The sequence below is a fragment of the Anser cygnoides genome, chromosome Z (genome assembly GCF_040182565.1).
Source record: "Anser cygnoides isolate HZ-2024a breed goose chromosome Z, Taihu_goose_T2T_genome, whole genome shotgun sequence".
In the NCBI taxonomy this organism is placed as follows: domain Eukaryota; kingdom Metazoa; phylum Chordata; class Aves; order Anseriformes; family Anatidae; genus Anser; species Anser cygnoides.
Window position 1 is genome coordinate 41,511,275 of NC_089912.1, and position 16,372 is coordinate 41,527,646.

At 37.8% G+C, this 16,372-nt stretch overlaps 1 protein-coding gene across 18 annotated transcripts in view; it reads right to left on the bottom strand.

Annotated features, from left to right (window-relative positions):
• AOPEP (aminopeptidase O (putative)) overlaps positions 1–16,372 on the bottom strand; it is a 200,085-nt gene that overhangs the window by 101,807 nt on the left and 81,906 nt on the right. For 15 of the 18 annotated variants that reach the window (XR_007169588.2, XR_010827952.1, XR_007169586.2 and 12 more), the window contains exons 6-9: positions 15,024–15,213; positions 13,125–13,234; positions 7,275–7,377; positions 7,048–7,155 (exon numbers count right to left, since the gene is read on the bottom strand). Coding sequence is in view for 7 of the 18 variants with exons in the window: in XM_048080489.2 (XP_047936446.1) it covers positions 7,048–7,155; positions 7,275–7,377; positions 13,125–13,234; positions 15,024–15,213 (511 nt within the window). In the remaining 11 variants the exon portion in view is untranslated. The other 3 variants (XM_048080490.2, XM_048080496.2, XM_048080497.2) reach the window with 3 other exon arrangements.

Sequence of the window (16,372 nt, forward strand, 5' to 3'; positions counted from 1 at the left end):
CCAGGGTAGTTGCAATCATAAAATAAAATATAGTTTCCATTTTGTCTTTGTGACAAGTAATTCAATGAAGTCAGAAAGAAAATAGGAGTTAGCAATCACATTGCTGCAGTGCTGCATTATTAACAAACTGGCTTACATACATATTATTTAATTATTTTATAATATTTAATAATAGCCTATTATTATTAAATAATTTCAGTTCCCTAGCTACTTCTGTTGTTCTTCCCTGGCTGGAAACCCAGAGGCTAGAAAACAACTTTTCCCTGTATACAGAAACTGTTATTCTGAAGTTTGTGAAATTTTTTTTGGCTAAACTGAAAAAGACTTTGAAAAATGAGTTCACACATGTTCACAAAGGATTTGCTAATTCCCTAAAGACCATATTGTATTCCCATATTCCAGACTGAAGCCAACAATTTTGCTCACAACTGTAACTCTGGACTGCTGCTGACCAGATCAAATCTGGATACACACTGTGCATTGCGATCAAGGAGGTTTTCTTGCACCATTAATGCATGTAGCACATCTGGGTCAAAGGCAAAGAAGAGTGGGGACCCAATGACTAAGAGGAAGGTTGAGGGATATGACTTTGAGAACACTGGGCATGAAGGCTACTTGAAGCAGTTACTAGGCAGATACAAGTTTAGAAGACCTTTAATTCCATAACTAAAGAGCTATATGATTAATCCAGTTCTCGTACTGAGCAATTAACCAGCATGTTTTCACCATGAACTATTTTGAGGTACCACACAACTACCCATCTCTGATCACACATGTTGATATTATATACAGAACACTGAATATTGAAGCAAATAATCCTCTTAACCAAAAGCGCAAACCTAGATATTTCTAGTACTCTATTTCTAGTGCTCTATGACCAACAATAATTTTAGTTCATCTCTCTAACTAAAATGCAAATGGGGGTGTATAAAAGCAATGGAGATTTTGTGACTTGAGGTGATACATCTGAAAGGACATTCAGCTGGCAATAAATAAACTCCAAATGCATTTACATCCAATTCCTTATGGAAGCTACCAACTCAAACTGTCCTCATCAATTATACAACTTGTAAATAACTTAACTAAATGGCTAACATTACTTTGTCCCTTTTTTGGGGAAAAATAAATAACGAGCACCCTTCCTAGGATTTTGTTTATTTTGAATTCACTCTCCAGGATGCCTCTACAATGATTACAACTTCCCATCAATAGGAAGCATTCTCAAACTCCCCAACTTTATGCTCTATTACCAGGCAGCAACCATTAGCCAGACAGCTTAACAGTTTAAGCCCCAGGCTGTGGATCTTCAACTGATTCTCATCGAAAGCAAAACTTGTTGCCCATTTACCCCATGCCAATGAACTGCAATCAGATCACTAGTAATTCTCTAAAGAAAAATGACTGGCTATTGTGGCAAACATGAAAACATGGCACATGAGAAGGGTGTGACAAGCATCTTTTGGTAAATCTTTTTGTGGATATTTAAGGTGACATCAGCCCCTTGATGTCCTTTCCCACACATTTCTCCTATTGACATTACCATCCCTGTAGTACAGGGGACATGTCAAAACACCTTAGAGCAAACACAAGCCCATTTGGGGACCAGATAAATTGGAAAAAGTATGTTGACTGTCACTTAACTCACTGAACAAAGTGTTGGCATTCCTCCTTGCCTTACTGATGCAAAAGTTCAAAGTAGAACCCAGGTAGGGAAGTAAAGAAATCCAAACTCGTACATGCCTTCTGCTAACATTTTGACTCTAGAGCCTATGCTGTCTCAAACTCATTTGAAATGTTTCCATTTCTTCAGAAGTTACAAAAATTCTCACTGTCCACTAAAAATACCAAATATGCCATTGCCTAAAATATTGAAATAAACATAGATTCCTTCTATTTAACATGCATAAACATTAAGAACATATATATATGCCTATGAAAAAGAAGAAGAATTAAATCTGTTATATATCAAGAGTTCTACCTACAGCTCTTAATTATTCTTTCAACTTTTGTTTAAGACTATCCAGCAGAAAATCATATGTAAGATGTATTTGATTGTTTATCTAAATTACATCCACCTAAATCAAGCAAAAGCTGGAGCTGTGATTCAGCAGGCACCAAGAAAACCCACATGCTTTTGAAATGCTCCCTTGCCAGTTTGCTGTGATAACAATTAAAGAATTTACCTTTTTTTTTTTTCCAGTCAAATGATACTGCTTAACAAACTATCAAGCAGTTTTAAGCTTGAAGGATGTTATATGGAAGCTAAGCAAATACAAAAACTTTAGGTCAGCAGAGGTGTGAGAGACTACTACAGCAGAAATTGAAATGTAAAAAGATATTCCACAGCAGATGACCAAAGTCTGAGACTTAGTAAGTTCAGCAGCAATGGGAAAAACTTATGTACTGTATCAGAAAGGGTCATGGCATTTTCAGACATATGGATCTTTTCCCTGACAGAAAACAATTCTACTTGTGAAACTTACTGCTCCTTTTAAGATCTTCACGCTTGAGACAAGAGGTACCAAAATATGCTTGGATTTTTATATATCTATTTTATTGGACATTAAATGTGTGACACATTAGCAGACTTTTTCATCTTTCATTCGCATTAGACATGATTATAAAACTTAGTTTCATTCCTCTCTGCCATCTTCTCCAGTTGCAGTATCCCTACTTCATTGTGATCTCTTTATCCTTTAAAATACACAGTTTATTAATTATGAAAACAGTATTTCAGAAAAAATAGGATGTTTTCTCATAAAAAAGCCTTACACCATGTTAAGCATTTTTTAACCCAGTCATACTGATACTTCAAGAGCAATACCTCACAGATTCCTTCTTTCAAGGGACTTCTACCTCAAATGAAGATATAGCCTAAAGCTAAATAGATTTTATGTATTAACAAAATATGTTGTCAAAATGTGCAGTGCTACTAACTGATTCACAAATTAATCAGTTGCCATATAAATTAACAATTTAAACACAGCCAATCTGAAGTTAAAATGTCTGAGCTTGTAAAGTGATTTTATTTCCTTGTCTTTGTTAAGACTTAAAATCCACACCAAGCCCACTGATGTCAGCAGTTGCTCACTCAGGCTTACAGGTCAGCAAGCATGGAACAACTGAGGCCAAACTGCAAAGATAAAAGTTTAACTAAAAGAATTATGTAAAGAAAATATTCTAGAGGTTGGAACACCAAAATACACACAGACTGCATGCTTAGGCTCCCAGTTCTAGTTAAAGCAAATAGACAGTTGTATGACTATTTGTGTGTGCAGACACCAATTTTTGGTGTAGCAGGATTATAACGATATTTACATGTGTAAATGGGTGTGCAGGAACATGTTGATGAAGGTATACGCACTGAGCTTGGGTCCATACATCTGCCTTTAATACTTTCAAGTATAACATAAATCAAGATTTTTTGCAGCACTGTCTTCTGAACTGTCATTTTACTAGAGCAAATTGTAGCTCTGTCATACTGGGTGAACAATTCAGATCTTAGGTTATTGTTACAGCAGATGGAACTACTTGAAAATGAAAGCCTGCAAACAATTCAGTTCCCAAGGTGTTCTTGTTTCAGTATCAAACTGAACAACATCTTTAACTGCATTAAGAATATCAGCAACTTGCCCTCCTTTCTATTTATTTATAGTCAGGGAACACTACATTCGTTATTCTAAAAAGTTCTTTCAAAGCAGCTACTAAGTGAATACACCCAGAGAAAGGAAAATGGAAGATTTTTTTTTTAATCCTTCTCAAAGATTCCAGACTCGTTTTACTTGTCTGTTGATAACTCAACTAAAATAAACAAAAATTACTATTAAAAACATACCGAGCATGCAATCGAAATGAAGGAAAGAAGAAAACTGATTAATGTTTCACATCTGAAGTCATTTCCTTGCACCTGCAGCTCTCATCTAGGAAAAATACTACAAACACCACTGAAAACAAGACTGGTATTCAGAATGTGGGCAATTATTTTCACTGTTTTTACTTTCCTTCTTCCCCACAATTCCTAAAGCTGGGAACCTTTACAATTATTTTGGACAAGGTGAAGGTACGACACTCTGACATTTAAACTTGCCACTCACACCTCTATTTATTTTAAATCTTTTATTCATTTAAACCCCAACAGCATGTTTGTTCAAGAAGGAACTTGAATAATAAACTTTGTACTAACTTGACTTCATTGCTTCTGCATTTTCAGTTCCTGCTGTGATTGTTTATCTCCCTATACCAGATACCAACATAAATATAATTTTTAAGATTTCTTACCAAGAAAGTAAATACTTTTACAGTTGAATCTAGCTATATCCCCTTTGCATTTTTTAATATAGTGACCAAAAAACAGGATGATGTTAAAATTCAGTCTTGCTCTGCTCTAACTAATATACACTTGCCTACACTGTGGATTGACTCTTCCAATCAACTTCAGCAGGGACTGGATTTGGGCTGCTATGAAATAAGGTAAAAGCACAAAAAGCATCACCAAGGCCTTGTGACCTCTTTATACCTGACTCTCATGGACAGGCATCTAGGAACATTCAAGGCACACAGCTCTTGCTAAGAATATTTACTGTATACGACCAGTATACTTTTATAGTATCATACACAGTAAAAGTTACACTTCTCCACCAAATCAATCCCTTCAAATGACGGAAAGCATCTGTTTCTGACCTACATGCATAGCTATGCACATACTGCACACATTCAAATAAAAAGTAGCCTAAGAAACCTGAAATAAAAGCATTACTCTTGCTTGAATTAAAAAAAAAAAATAACACTAAAAAGGTTTTTAGCCAATAGCCCCAAATAGTGGTTTCTGGGTGTGGAAGCAGCATATAGTATCTCAGTTTATGAGGCCAGACTTAGATAAGGTTCATATTGACATTTCTTAGCAGAGTGCTGGGCAGAAGGAGAAGTCTCTACTTGATGGTTAGTTCCACTGCAATGCAATCTAGCTACCACAACTAATAGCATACTGTGCTGGGACATTTTGCAGCATTTACAGCCTGCTGACACAACTCATCTCATGTCAACCAGGAGAGTGATCTAAGAGCAACAAGCCAGCTTTTTCTCACAAAAATCCCAGCACGAGAATACAACCAGGATAAAACACTAGGCTGCCTCTGGCCTTTGGCAGTTTCCCGATTTCTGTAATTTTTCCAGAAGTTTTCAACTGTGTAATAGTTGAAGCTCATATTTATGATTTCAGACACCATAATGGGGACAAGGCTAGTAGAGTCACTAGCATTTTCCACTCTATGCCAAGCACAACTGGCCTGGGTCTGAGTAACATGGTACAGGAAACAGCTGCAGCAGTGGAAACATTAACACCCTCAGCACCGCAAATGTTCCTCCACGGGGCAGAGATACAGCAGTAGAGCTACTATGCCTAAATTTTGTGTGACTTGACATATGAAAGAATCCACAGGTCAGTGAGTTATTTTTAAAGATACAGAGGGATGGATGGCCCCTTCAGAGTGAGAACCAGGCACACAGAGCAAAGAATTACTGCCCTGGAAGAGACAGGGATGTCCTAGACTCCATTCCCTCAAGATCAGAGACTTTGTTTTGCAAGGAGACATTTATCTATAATATTCACTGGTTTCAGAAATTCACTCATGGACCTCCTCTTCTCTTTTCCCTTCTCCCCTCTCCCATCACATTGCTCTCCGAGTTACGCCAACTATTTGTCACGTTGTGGCTTTTGTTCCAGCCCTGTTTTTAGCTGCACCGAGTTTAGTGAACTGGTTCACACACCTCCATGAATGGTTGTGTTCACAGCATTACCGAAGCAACAAGCTGCTGTGCTGACTTCATCACCAATGACACAATTCCTACAACTTTGGGTTCAGAGAGCTATTCCTCCTCTCCTTTCTCAAAACAAAACACTGGAGGACAAGACCATCTTTTAATGCTATAGCCTGGGTTACAGGACTCTTTAAGAAAGGCCTGGGGGAGATGAATTTCTATTTATAACCCCAGATGGGTTTTCTACCTAACTGATGCTACAATTTTCAGTTGTATGTCTTGCTCAATCTCTCCTTTTGAAGCTGTTCTACTTTGTATGAAATATACCATTTATGTCAGAGAGAGAACAAGCTAAGTCTGTCGTTCAAGTGATTAATATATGCACTTGGACTTTGGGAGGGCAGATTCTGATTCCTAATCCGATGTTATTTTTTTAAAATCGTGCCTTTACCAATCCAGGAAGAAATCCTATTCTAGGAGAATCCTATTCTAGGAGAATAATTGTTCTTAAGAATAGGCTGCCACTGCATGTTGTCACTGTCAGAAAAACTCTATTGAAAGAAAGAAGCAGTGCATCTTAAATATCCCTTGTGGATTTATGCTTTGGTAATAAAAGAAAAGAATACTGTTTTAGAAAGTGTGGGAGAATGGAGCATGATGAGGAAACCTTTAAAGATGCTGTGACAAGACTGTAATAACAGTGGGTGCAATGCCATGCAGTGATGGGGACACCGATTTTTTGGGAAGGATGCAGTCCTCATAAGAACGACTGTGAAAATAAAAGAATTGAATGAAGCTGCATGCAGAGAGGAAGGAAATAAAGTCAGAAAATAACATGCACACACTGTTACTATTTATAGAGGTTTTCAGTTACAGTGCTACTCTGTGTTTCTTCTCTGTCAGAAACAGAGTTATCTGGTAATAGACTGAATGATCACAACCAAAGTCCAGAAGCTAAAAGAGTACAGGAGACAATTATGAGAGAGTAGATGTCCTGTGTTTGAGAACATCAGTACCTATGAACATGACCTTCCTAAGTACCAAGCTGATGGTATAAAAAAAAAAAAATCAATTACTTATATTATCTGGTACTATCAGGGTATCAGATTTATGGATCACCCTGAAAAAAGGTATTGCCTCCTAGTAGGTAGAAATTTCATCAATATTGCTAAGCAACAATTTCCTTTGTCTTTCCACCACAACCAGAAGCAGTCATTTAGACAGTCAAACAGAAAATTTAGGTCTTTTTTTTTTTTTTCAAAAAGTGAGTAGCAACCCTAAACACGGTACCTGAGAAAGGACAAGCTGTCCATGGAACTTATAGACAAATTTTCGTAAAGATGCAAGGTATGAGGCCCCTCCTATTCTCCTTGCCAGAGACCGCAAAAGGAAGTAACCCTGCAAGAAATTAAGCCAGAAACAAACAGGATGACACGAATTTGCTGATATCTAAAAAGAAAAAAGTCTTTGTAATATTAGTAAAGCAATTTCAATAAAAATCAGCTTACAACACTCACCTTCAAATAGTGAACCTGCATAAAGATTTTTTCTGCTTTAAGACCATGCTTGACAATGGATGCTCCAGACTCACTCACTTCTCCTGTGCTCTCCTTGTTAGGCCTAAAATGGTAACAGCCTAATGAAGTCTTGGATAAGTAAGTAAAGAAATAACTCATACACCACATGTTCTTATAGCTGAAGCACTGTGAACGTCATAGTAACTCGTGAGAAGTTCAGCTGGGGTAAAAATGAAGGCCATCACCAAGCTGGTATACTCTCTTCACTGCCAGCATGACATCATGTTGCATGCCATCCTACAGTGTACAGGGAAAGTATGAACAAAGAGAAAAATAAAAAATATGTTTTGAACAAAAGGGAAGGGAAGGAAGGATATTGCAATAATTATTTTCAACTACAGATTCTCTTCTTCTTCCTGAATGTTGGCTTAACAGCTTAAACAGCTATACTTGCAAAAATAAGCTTTTTCATTTGCATGTAATACACTGCAGAAGAAACCATGTTCTGGCTTTCATTTTGCTGTTTGGTGTTGGAAGAAAAGCTTTGAATTTTTAAAAGAGGAGGCCTTACAAACACACACACACATTTGGGGTTTTCAAACAAGCATAGAACAAACCTACTTCTTCACTGCCTGATTTTAAAATGTAATATAGAATCTGGTGTGCCAGAAATTTACACTAGTAAAGTTTGGAGGGCTCATAGACTCTTAGAAGCATAAACTAAGATTAAAGAGAAGCTATGAATACATTGTTTCTTCCATCCAGAAAACATGCCAGCTAACAGTGGTTTGAGAATAGATGCCTGTCTTAGCGGCCTACCCCGTGACTGAAACAACATCTCCAAGTCTTCTTGTGGATTTTGAAGGGCCAACCTCAGAAACCAAACATATCTTCCTGCAGTTCAACAGAATAGGGGCAACACAGGCCACAGCAGTTCAGGCTTCTTCAAACCACATCATCCACACACTTCTCATGAGCCAGTCCCAGTGATCAAATTTCTTTCAGAGCCACGTCTGCTTTGAGAAAAAAATTCTTCCTTTTTTGTGTCTGTGTAATAGTTTCTTATTGCAGTTTTCCCAGTAATAAGAAAGAGTGCTAAGCCATTTTTCCTCTTCATGTGCTATGTTTAGAACCTGTACACATCAAATTCTCTACACGCATTAAAGTCGCAGGTAAAAGTTAACTGTTTGAAATAAAAAAAAAAGTAAATGCAGCTTCATTTTTTCATTGTTCCTAACACAGTCCTTTACAATGCAGTATTTTTTGTTTTCTGTCAAGGGAGATTTTCCTTCAACGTTGAAAGATGGAGATGAATAACTGACATCTTATCCCACGGTAACTCCAGTTCTTCAAGACAATATAACCATTGCATGCCCACTGTAGAGGACAGGAGATGCACCTATCTGCTATTTGGATCACTATTCTGAATGTAAGGCCTGCTGGAATTTCATATGCAACTTTTCATTTTTCACCGCATATACAGAAAGACAGCCAAAACGCTTCTTGCTTCTCCCATAATAGATAGTCCAGTGTATAGATTTTGAAAACTAGAGCTTGAGCACAGGCTACAGGATTCACACTAAACTGATGTAACTCCCATAATCAGAGTTATTCTAAATTAAGCAACAGCATTCCGAGGGCAGTGGTCACAGCACCGAGCCTGCCAGAGTTCAAGAAGCATTTGGACAATGCTGTCAGACATAAAGTCTGATTTTTGGGTGGTCCTGTATGGAGCCAGGAGCTGGACTCCATGATCCTTGTAGGTACCGTCCAACTTGGGATATTCTGCTATTCTGTGATTCTTTCTTTCCTCTTCCAACTTTGTGTCTGTGTAAATCCTAGTAGGTGACTAGAAAGCTGTCTCTCTTCTGGATGTTGGAACTCAGGAAATTCCTGTTGCCAAGGATGTATATATACCCTAGACGATGTCTGCAGAAGTGTGTAAATATTCAGAAAGGTACCCTGTTCTGTAGTGTCAGTACCTCAGCGCACTAATTTAAAGCAACACAGTATATTTACAGCACATTGATGGTACGGAGACAAAGTTTATTACACTGACCTACAAAACCTGGCATCTAACCTAGTAGATTAAGCTAGGCATAATGCTTAAGACAAGCTGATTCAAGCTATTCAATCTGCTACCTGGCAGATTTTTGATACTGGCAGTATTTCTAACGAAGCAAAAGACGCTGCTTTTGCCTGCCAGGCAGAGAACTACATTATACAAAGTAAAATTACAAATCACTTGGATGGTAATTAAATGGTCTGATGTGATCATGAAAAGGTATGCAGAGACTATGAGAAACAGTCTAAAAGGCACATTTCCTATCAGATTATTGATAAAACTTAAAAACACCTATGGAGGAGACACAGAGCACTGTTTCAGGAGCAAAACGGGTAAGGTCACTGACTTTACTCAAGCGGAACTCAGAGACAAATACAGAATTAGATGTCAACACTGGTTTGTCTTCATTAAAGATCCCAAGCTGAAGTTCAGTCACGAGGACCAGGACAAGAAACAATCTCAACACAAGTGTTTGGTGCCACTGAATGGAATGGACTACTCAAGTCTTTCTTGTTTTCAAATAAGATGACAGTGTTGCCATTGATGCTGGCCACAGAAATGAGTGCCAGGACATACTTTGCAGGTGCTTTTATCATTCAGGCTTGCTTCAAACTCCATGAGAAAATACACGGGATTTTGTCTGATATTGTATCTTTATGATATGAGCATTACATTTCAATGCAATAAATTCTTTCTTCAGTATTAAGATCTGCTGGTGCTGCCTTTCAGACCTGCTGCCTACTGAAAGGACTCTTACATATTTCTTTCACACCTAGCTTCAGTTTTTTAACAGCTAGCATCCAAGATGCTACTATAACATATTATCAAATATTCACAATAAGAAATGTAACGCCGATGATCAGTTTGCTGAGTGGCTTTCACCTCTTGTGAATAGCTATTCATTTCCTTGATCAAGAGTTAAAAGGATCAACTGTCAAATTTTGAGCAAGGTTTTCCTGCTGTCAGGAGAAAGCACAGAAAATCATACAGGTAGCAGGGAACAAAAAACAGGTGAAGAATAAGCTTATGCTAAGGAAGTGTGCTGGCTGGTTTCTGTCTTCCTGACAGAATTGGCAAGAAGGGACAGCTATCATTTACTTTTAATAACCTTTTATACAATCACAAGCCTGAACCACCACAAGCCTCTATAGACACTCGAAACCCCATGAAATTCAAATACTTTGAATTTTCTCTCTTACAGACCAACACTGGAAAGCACATATATATTTTCAGGTGAAAAAAAACAAAACAGTAAATATGTTAAGAGCAAACATATTCAAGTCCATGCTACAAAAACAGTAAAAATATTTATATCTGAATTGAAAACAGAGGAAAGTCCTTAAATGCAACCACAGGAAACTAAAGAAATCAGAGTCAGGAACTGACAGAATCACAAACTGCCAATATGATCCTCTCCTAAAGTGCATAGTAAAGGCATGTTTTTCAGAAAAGAAATGATTTGTCATTCTTTTGTATTAGGATTGAGAATACCACTATGTAAAACGTAAGCAGCATGCTTATTACAGAGACTTTTGACTACTAACTGTGTAAGTCAATTGAAAACTTAGGTTTCAAATTCAAGATCATACAATCATAGAATAGTTTGGGTTGGAAGGGACCTTTAACAATCATCTAGTTCTGCTCCCCTGCCATGGGCAGGGACACCTTCCGCTAGACCATGAAAGCCCCATCCAGCCTGGCTTTAAACACCTCCAAGGATGGGGCATTCACAGCTTCTCTGGGCAACCTGTGCCAGTGCCTCACCTCATAGCAAAGAATTTCTTCCTAACATCTAATCTAAATTTTCCATTTTTTAGTTTAAAATCATTACTCCTTGTCCTATCACTGTAATCCATGTCAAAGAGTCCCTCCCCATCTCTCCTGCAGGCCCCTTTCGGGTAGTAGAAGGCTCCTATAAGGTCACCTCAGAGCCTTCGCTGCTCCAAACTGAACTTCTCCAACTCTCTCGGCCTGTTTTTATAGGTGTGGTGCTCCAGCCCTCCGATCATCCTCTTGGCCCTCCCCTGGACCTGCTCTAATAAGTCCATGTCCTTCTTGTGCTGGGGGTCCCAGAGCTGAAGGCAGTGCTCCAGGTGGGGTCTCATGAGAGTGGGGTAGAGGGCAAGAATCACCTTCCTGGACCTCCTAGGTAAATAGATACTTCCTGAATTTCAAACTGTAAAGGATATCTTGACCCTTAGAAAAAACAATTTTAAAAATTTAAAAACACATATACATTTTATTAAAAGTAACAACTACATAATTAACACAAAAGATAAACGTGATTCCATGCTGTTGAAAATTGAAAACATACATCCAGATAAGTGTCATATCACAAGAACCAATGTTTGTAAAAATAATTTACTTTAAAGCAAATAAAGCAATAAAAAACAGACTGTCAGTCAATAGTTACATTTCTAGCAGCTGTACGGCAGCTAGTGATAAGGCTTACTTTTGAATTTATAGCTATTATCAAATTGCTCACTGACTCTGCTTACAAGTATGATATACAATTTATTAATAAACATGAATTAAAGCAAATCAGTGAAAGGCTACAGTTATGCAAAGTTGGTTACTTGTTTTCAGATGGCATGAGGCCACTGAGTGGAATTTCTGTGTTGCCGAACAGTGTCCAGTGCCCAAATACAAAAGGCTTTTTGGTCTGAATGGAAAAGCAAAAAAGAAGGGAAGACCTTAAAATGAATGAAATGGCATCAGTCTTCCAAAAACATGCAGAAGATGATTATAAAAATATGGGGGTCAATTTGTTTTTCGATTCCAGTTTGTGAAGAAAAAAGAAGCAATGTACATAGTTTGAAATTATCAAGATTTAAAATGAATATTAGTAAACAGTTCTTTAGTGTTAGCACTAAAACAGCTTAGCTGTGTAAACTTTTCATTCGGAGGTCCCTAAAAACCTGTTGGAAAATACCAGCTTGAGATTATCTGTATATATTGCCTGTATTTGAGGACAGGACAATGGTCTACATAATCTCTTGATGTACTTCTGTGATTTGGTCAATGTATGGCTAAATTGAGTTCAGATTAGTAAATGTGATTTTCCTGGTCAAAAACTGTGAAGAGACAATCAATGGAGATGTTAGGCAGCCACTCTAGACACTTCAAGATAAAAGACTATGGCAAACTCCCAAGACACCAATCAGAACAGCCCAGATGATTAAATCATTAGCAAAGCAGGAATCCTTTTATGATTTAATATCTTCAGCAACGTGAGAAGAAGCCTTCAGCTTAGCATCTGGTACCTAAAGACCAAAATCTTGTTTAAATAGTATTAGTCATTTCTAAAGAGAAAGCAGATTTATACAATTCATTATACATTTTCCTTTGTTTTTTAAATCTTCATTCACCTTGGCAGTTAGGTGCTATACTCTTGTACGTGCTTGCCTTCAACCACACAATATGAATCTGTTACAGCTTCAAACAGTGAACTTTGTTCAGGAAATGGTCTCTTTTACTTCTTCCCTCCCCCGAATAGAGGCTCTTGTAAACTGCTTAGAGACATTTAATATCAGGCTAAATCCCATGTTTTTGGAAAGCTTTCTATAACAAACACTAAAGCAATTGCATTATATAGAAGATGAATAACCTAGTCAATTTAAGTTGACTTTTCTTTTTTCTTTAGAAGGAAATAAGGAAATGCAGTAATTTAATTAGATGATTTGGATGTATGTCCTCTGAAGGGAGAAAATGGTAGAAAACAGGACTGGGGTGGGGAGGGAGGGGGAGAACATGCAAAAGCGAAGATTACACTGCTGTAGCTTTACCTTAAAACTTGCAGCTCTTCTTCAGAATTCTGCACCTCATCTCTGAGTCGTCGCCAGCGAAGTAAAGCTTTCAATTCCTGCTGTGCTTTTTCTTCATCATGTGACAGCTGCTTAGTGTACGAAAAACACAGATCATTGATTGCCATTTCGCAAGAGATAACAATAATTTTCAGAGAGAAACTCATTTTGTTTGCCTTTAATGCGCAGGCAATGCAAGAAAGAGTATAAACACCCGTGTTAAAAAATATAGTCACACCTGATGCTCTAAGAGTTAATAGCAGCACTATGAAAAACAGTAGCCTCACTGGGTGCATCAAATCAATAGTTGGTTAAATATTTCTGTCCGAGGATAGAAGAAGGCATGTTGCTTTCCCTTTAGTGACTGGCTGCAAGTGAACTGAACATACCGTACAGATACCTCACATATCGATTTTGATTGCATCTTTACTTTTCCCAGCCTTGAAAGCAAAGAGTTGCTCTATGTCCTGACTTCACCCCTCTTCCCTGCTATGTCTGCCACCCTGGTGAAAGCTCCCTGTTGCATTTTCCCACATTAACACAGCGTCAAGAGATGCATGCTTATGAAATAAATGCTAGGTTGTCAGCTTACAAATCAACAACTAATTTACACTTTTTGTTACAAGAAAAGACAGGAAATGGGAGAAGCTAAAAGCAGCTAATATTCTCCTGCATTACACCAGTATTCAGTCACAACCGGAATTATAGTCAGGCAGCAGAGAATTCACCGACAATCCTACAATTCTAGGATTACACAGCACCAAAACTACTCAATAATTATTAAAAAAAAAAAAAAAAAAGATTTTCTGATCTTATAAAATAACCGTGAATAATCACCCTGTTTTGCTGCTCACTGCTTTCTCTTCAGCTATATGGAAGGATGCCTACTACAATTAAAATGCTTTCAAGTGACTCACAGAAGTGTAACAGAATTAATATGGGCAGCTCACAGTAGAGGAGCGATGCTCAATGTAAGGACGGAAAAGAATTTTTAGGACCAGAACGGAAAAGCAAAGTGTTCGGACAGCCTTCACCTCTTTCTCATTGCAGAAGCATGGTAAGTGACAAGGAATTCTCTTTTGTTCGATGCTATAAATATGCCTGATACGTAATAAAATGGAGGCTCAGAAGGGCTCGTGATTTCAGGTCCCAGTCCCACCTGCTCTTCCACAGATGGAGCTCTGCAAACTTTAACGGCAGAGTCAGAGCCTAACTGACACAAGCACAAGAAGAAATCATGAACACATGAAATGCTTGAAATAGCAGAGGTATGACAAAAATAAGAGTCGGATCAGAAAACCACTTTACTAGGTGACATGCAATTTATGAGCTTTTCACTTTAAGAAGGGCAATGATTTCTAAGCCTCTGACAAGATGGTAACTCCTGCTAGACAGTGTAAGAGATAAAAAAGTATAAGCGCTGGCCCTGTATTTCATTAGCTTTCATTTTGTTTTGAGGCTTGTCATTTGGCTATCACAGGGAAAAACCAAACCCTTTAGATCAGGTAACTGAAATATTACGATATTCAGTAAGATGCTGCTGATTGCTCCACTTTCAGGAACACGATGTAAGTAGAGAGAATGCAGAGCACCTGTTTGATAGCTGAACAATATTATTTAAGTAGCCTATTTGTGGGAAGGTAATCACTGACAAACAGATGTTTCCATTCTTATTTGCACTAACATTTACCTCTGTAAAGATCAGTGTTCATTGTGGAAAGAAAGAATTAAAAAAAATCAAATTAGCAGGCAAATTCCAATATTATTTTTCAAAACTTAGCCTCATAACACAAGAGATTTTATTTATATCTAATTCACAGCAAAGAATATAATTTTGTTTTCCACATGATTCAGTTGAGAAGTGATGCATCATCACCTTACCTGTTGTGCCCTAGCCCAAAATACATCTTCTAAAAAAGTGGCAAATCCTTCACTTATCCACTCTTCAGTCCAATCACGAGCCCCAATGGCCAGTCCAAACCAAGCATGAGCAATTTCATGGCACAGACGTGTTCCACAGAGATGGCTCCCCCCAGGTAATACACTCTGTGACAGGAAGATGATGTGTGGGCTGTACAATGGGAAAGAAGGACAAAATACATTATAGACCTGTTGTAACACACATTCTATGACCATAATAATGTATAGGCTTTATTAGCCTTGTCAGCCTGTTATTACTGTATGCATGCTAGGTCATGACAAATAGTTTATAGCTCAGGCATTTTTAGGAATTAGGTTGTACTTTATCATTGGTTGGCAGATAATTAAATTAAAATTCTGCCAAGCACTTGTTTTGTATTCAACTGTGAAACAGCTATTACCTTTACGAAGTAACTTAAACCAAAGTTTTATATTTTTCAAATTACAAGATTGATTTATTTCAACACAAGCATTTATGCATAAGCCACAATAATAAAAGATGAGCAGGTGTGAATACGGGTAGTGCGTACTTATCAGTTAAATGATCAAAGCTGGAAATAAATAAAGCAGAAACATTTTATAAAGAAAATAAATCACTACCCAAAAGAACAAGAGCCATGTATAGTAGAGCTCATGTGCTCATTACAACTTAAAACAAGTTAAAAAGATACCAACTGATGATAAGAGGTGATGGTTTGTGCAAATGCAGAGGAAGGAGAGCACCCTTCACAGAAGTGAAAAGAAGGCTTAGATACCCACTAAATTTCTCCTTTTCACTACAGGAGAAAACAACACAATCTGTATCTACTCTGCTTTGCACTTAAGTACTAAAAGAAGAAATTGGGGACAAAAAACCTGCTATGCATACTTGCTCTGCTATGGAAAACACACTGAATTGCAAGTTTCTGCAGTTCCCAGCTCTTGTTCTGCTGTAAGGCAGTTTCTGTTATGCTTACAGATGTTGTAGACGTTAATGTCCTAAAAGTTACATAATTTTACGCCTGGGAAAAAAAGAGTAGGAGAACTAAGACCTCTATGATTAACGTAGAAGAGATTAAAGGGGCATGGCGCCACTAATGGGACCTGCAAGGACACAAACCACCACCACCACCATCTGCAGAGTATTCCTGCACTAACCCTAGGCATCCATAATCTCCTTTTCAACTGTTTTCTCAGTTCCAGCCAGTTAGAAAGGGAATAAAGAACAATGGTAATACCTTCAAGACCACAAGTCTTTAAAATTAAGTCTAGCTTTCCGAGCGTGGGAGGGGAGCGCATGGCCTTAAGACATTTCCAAGAGTCAAATATTA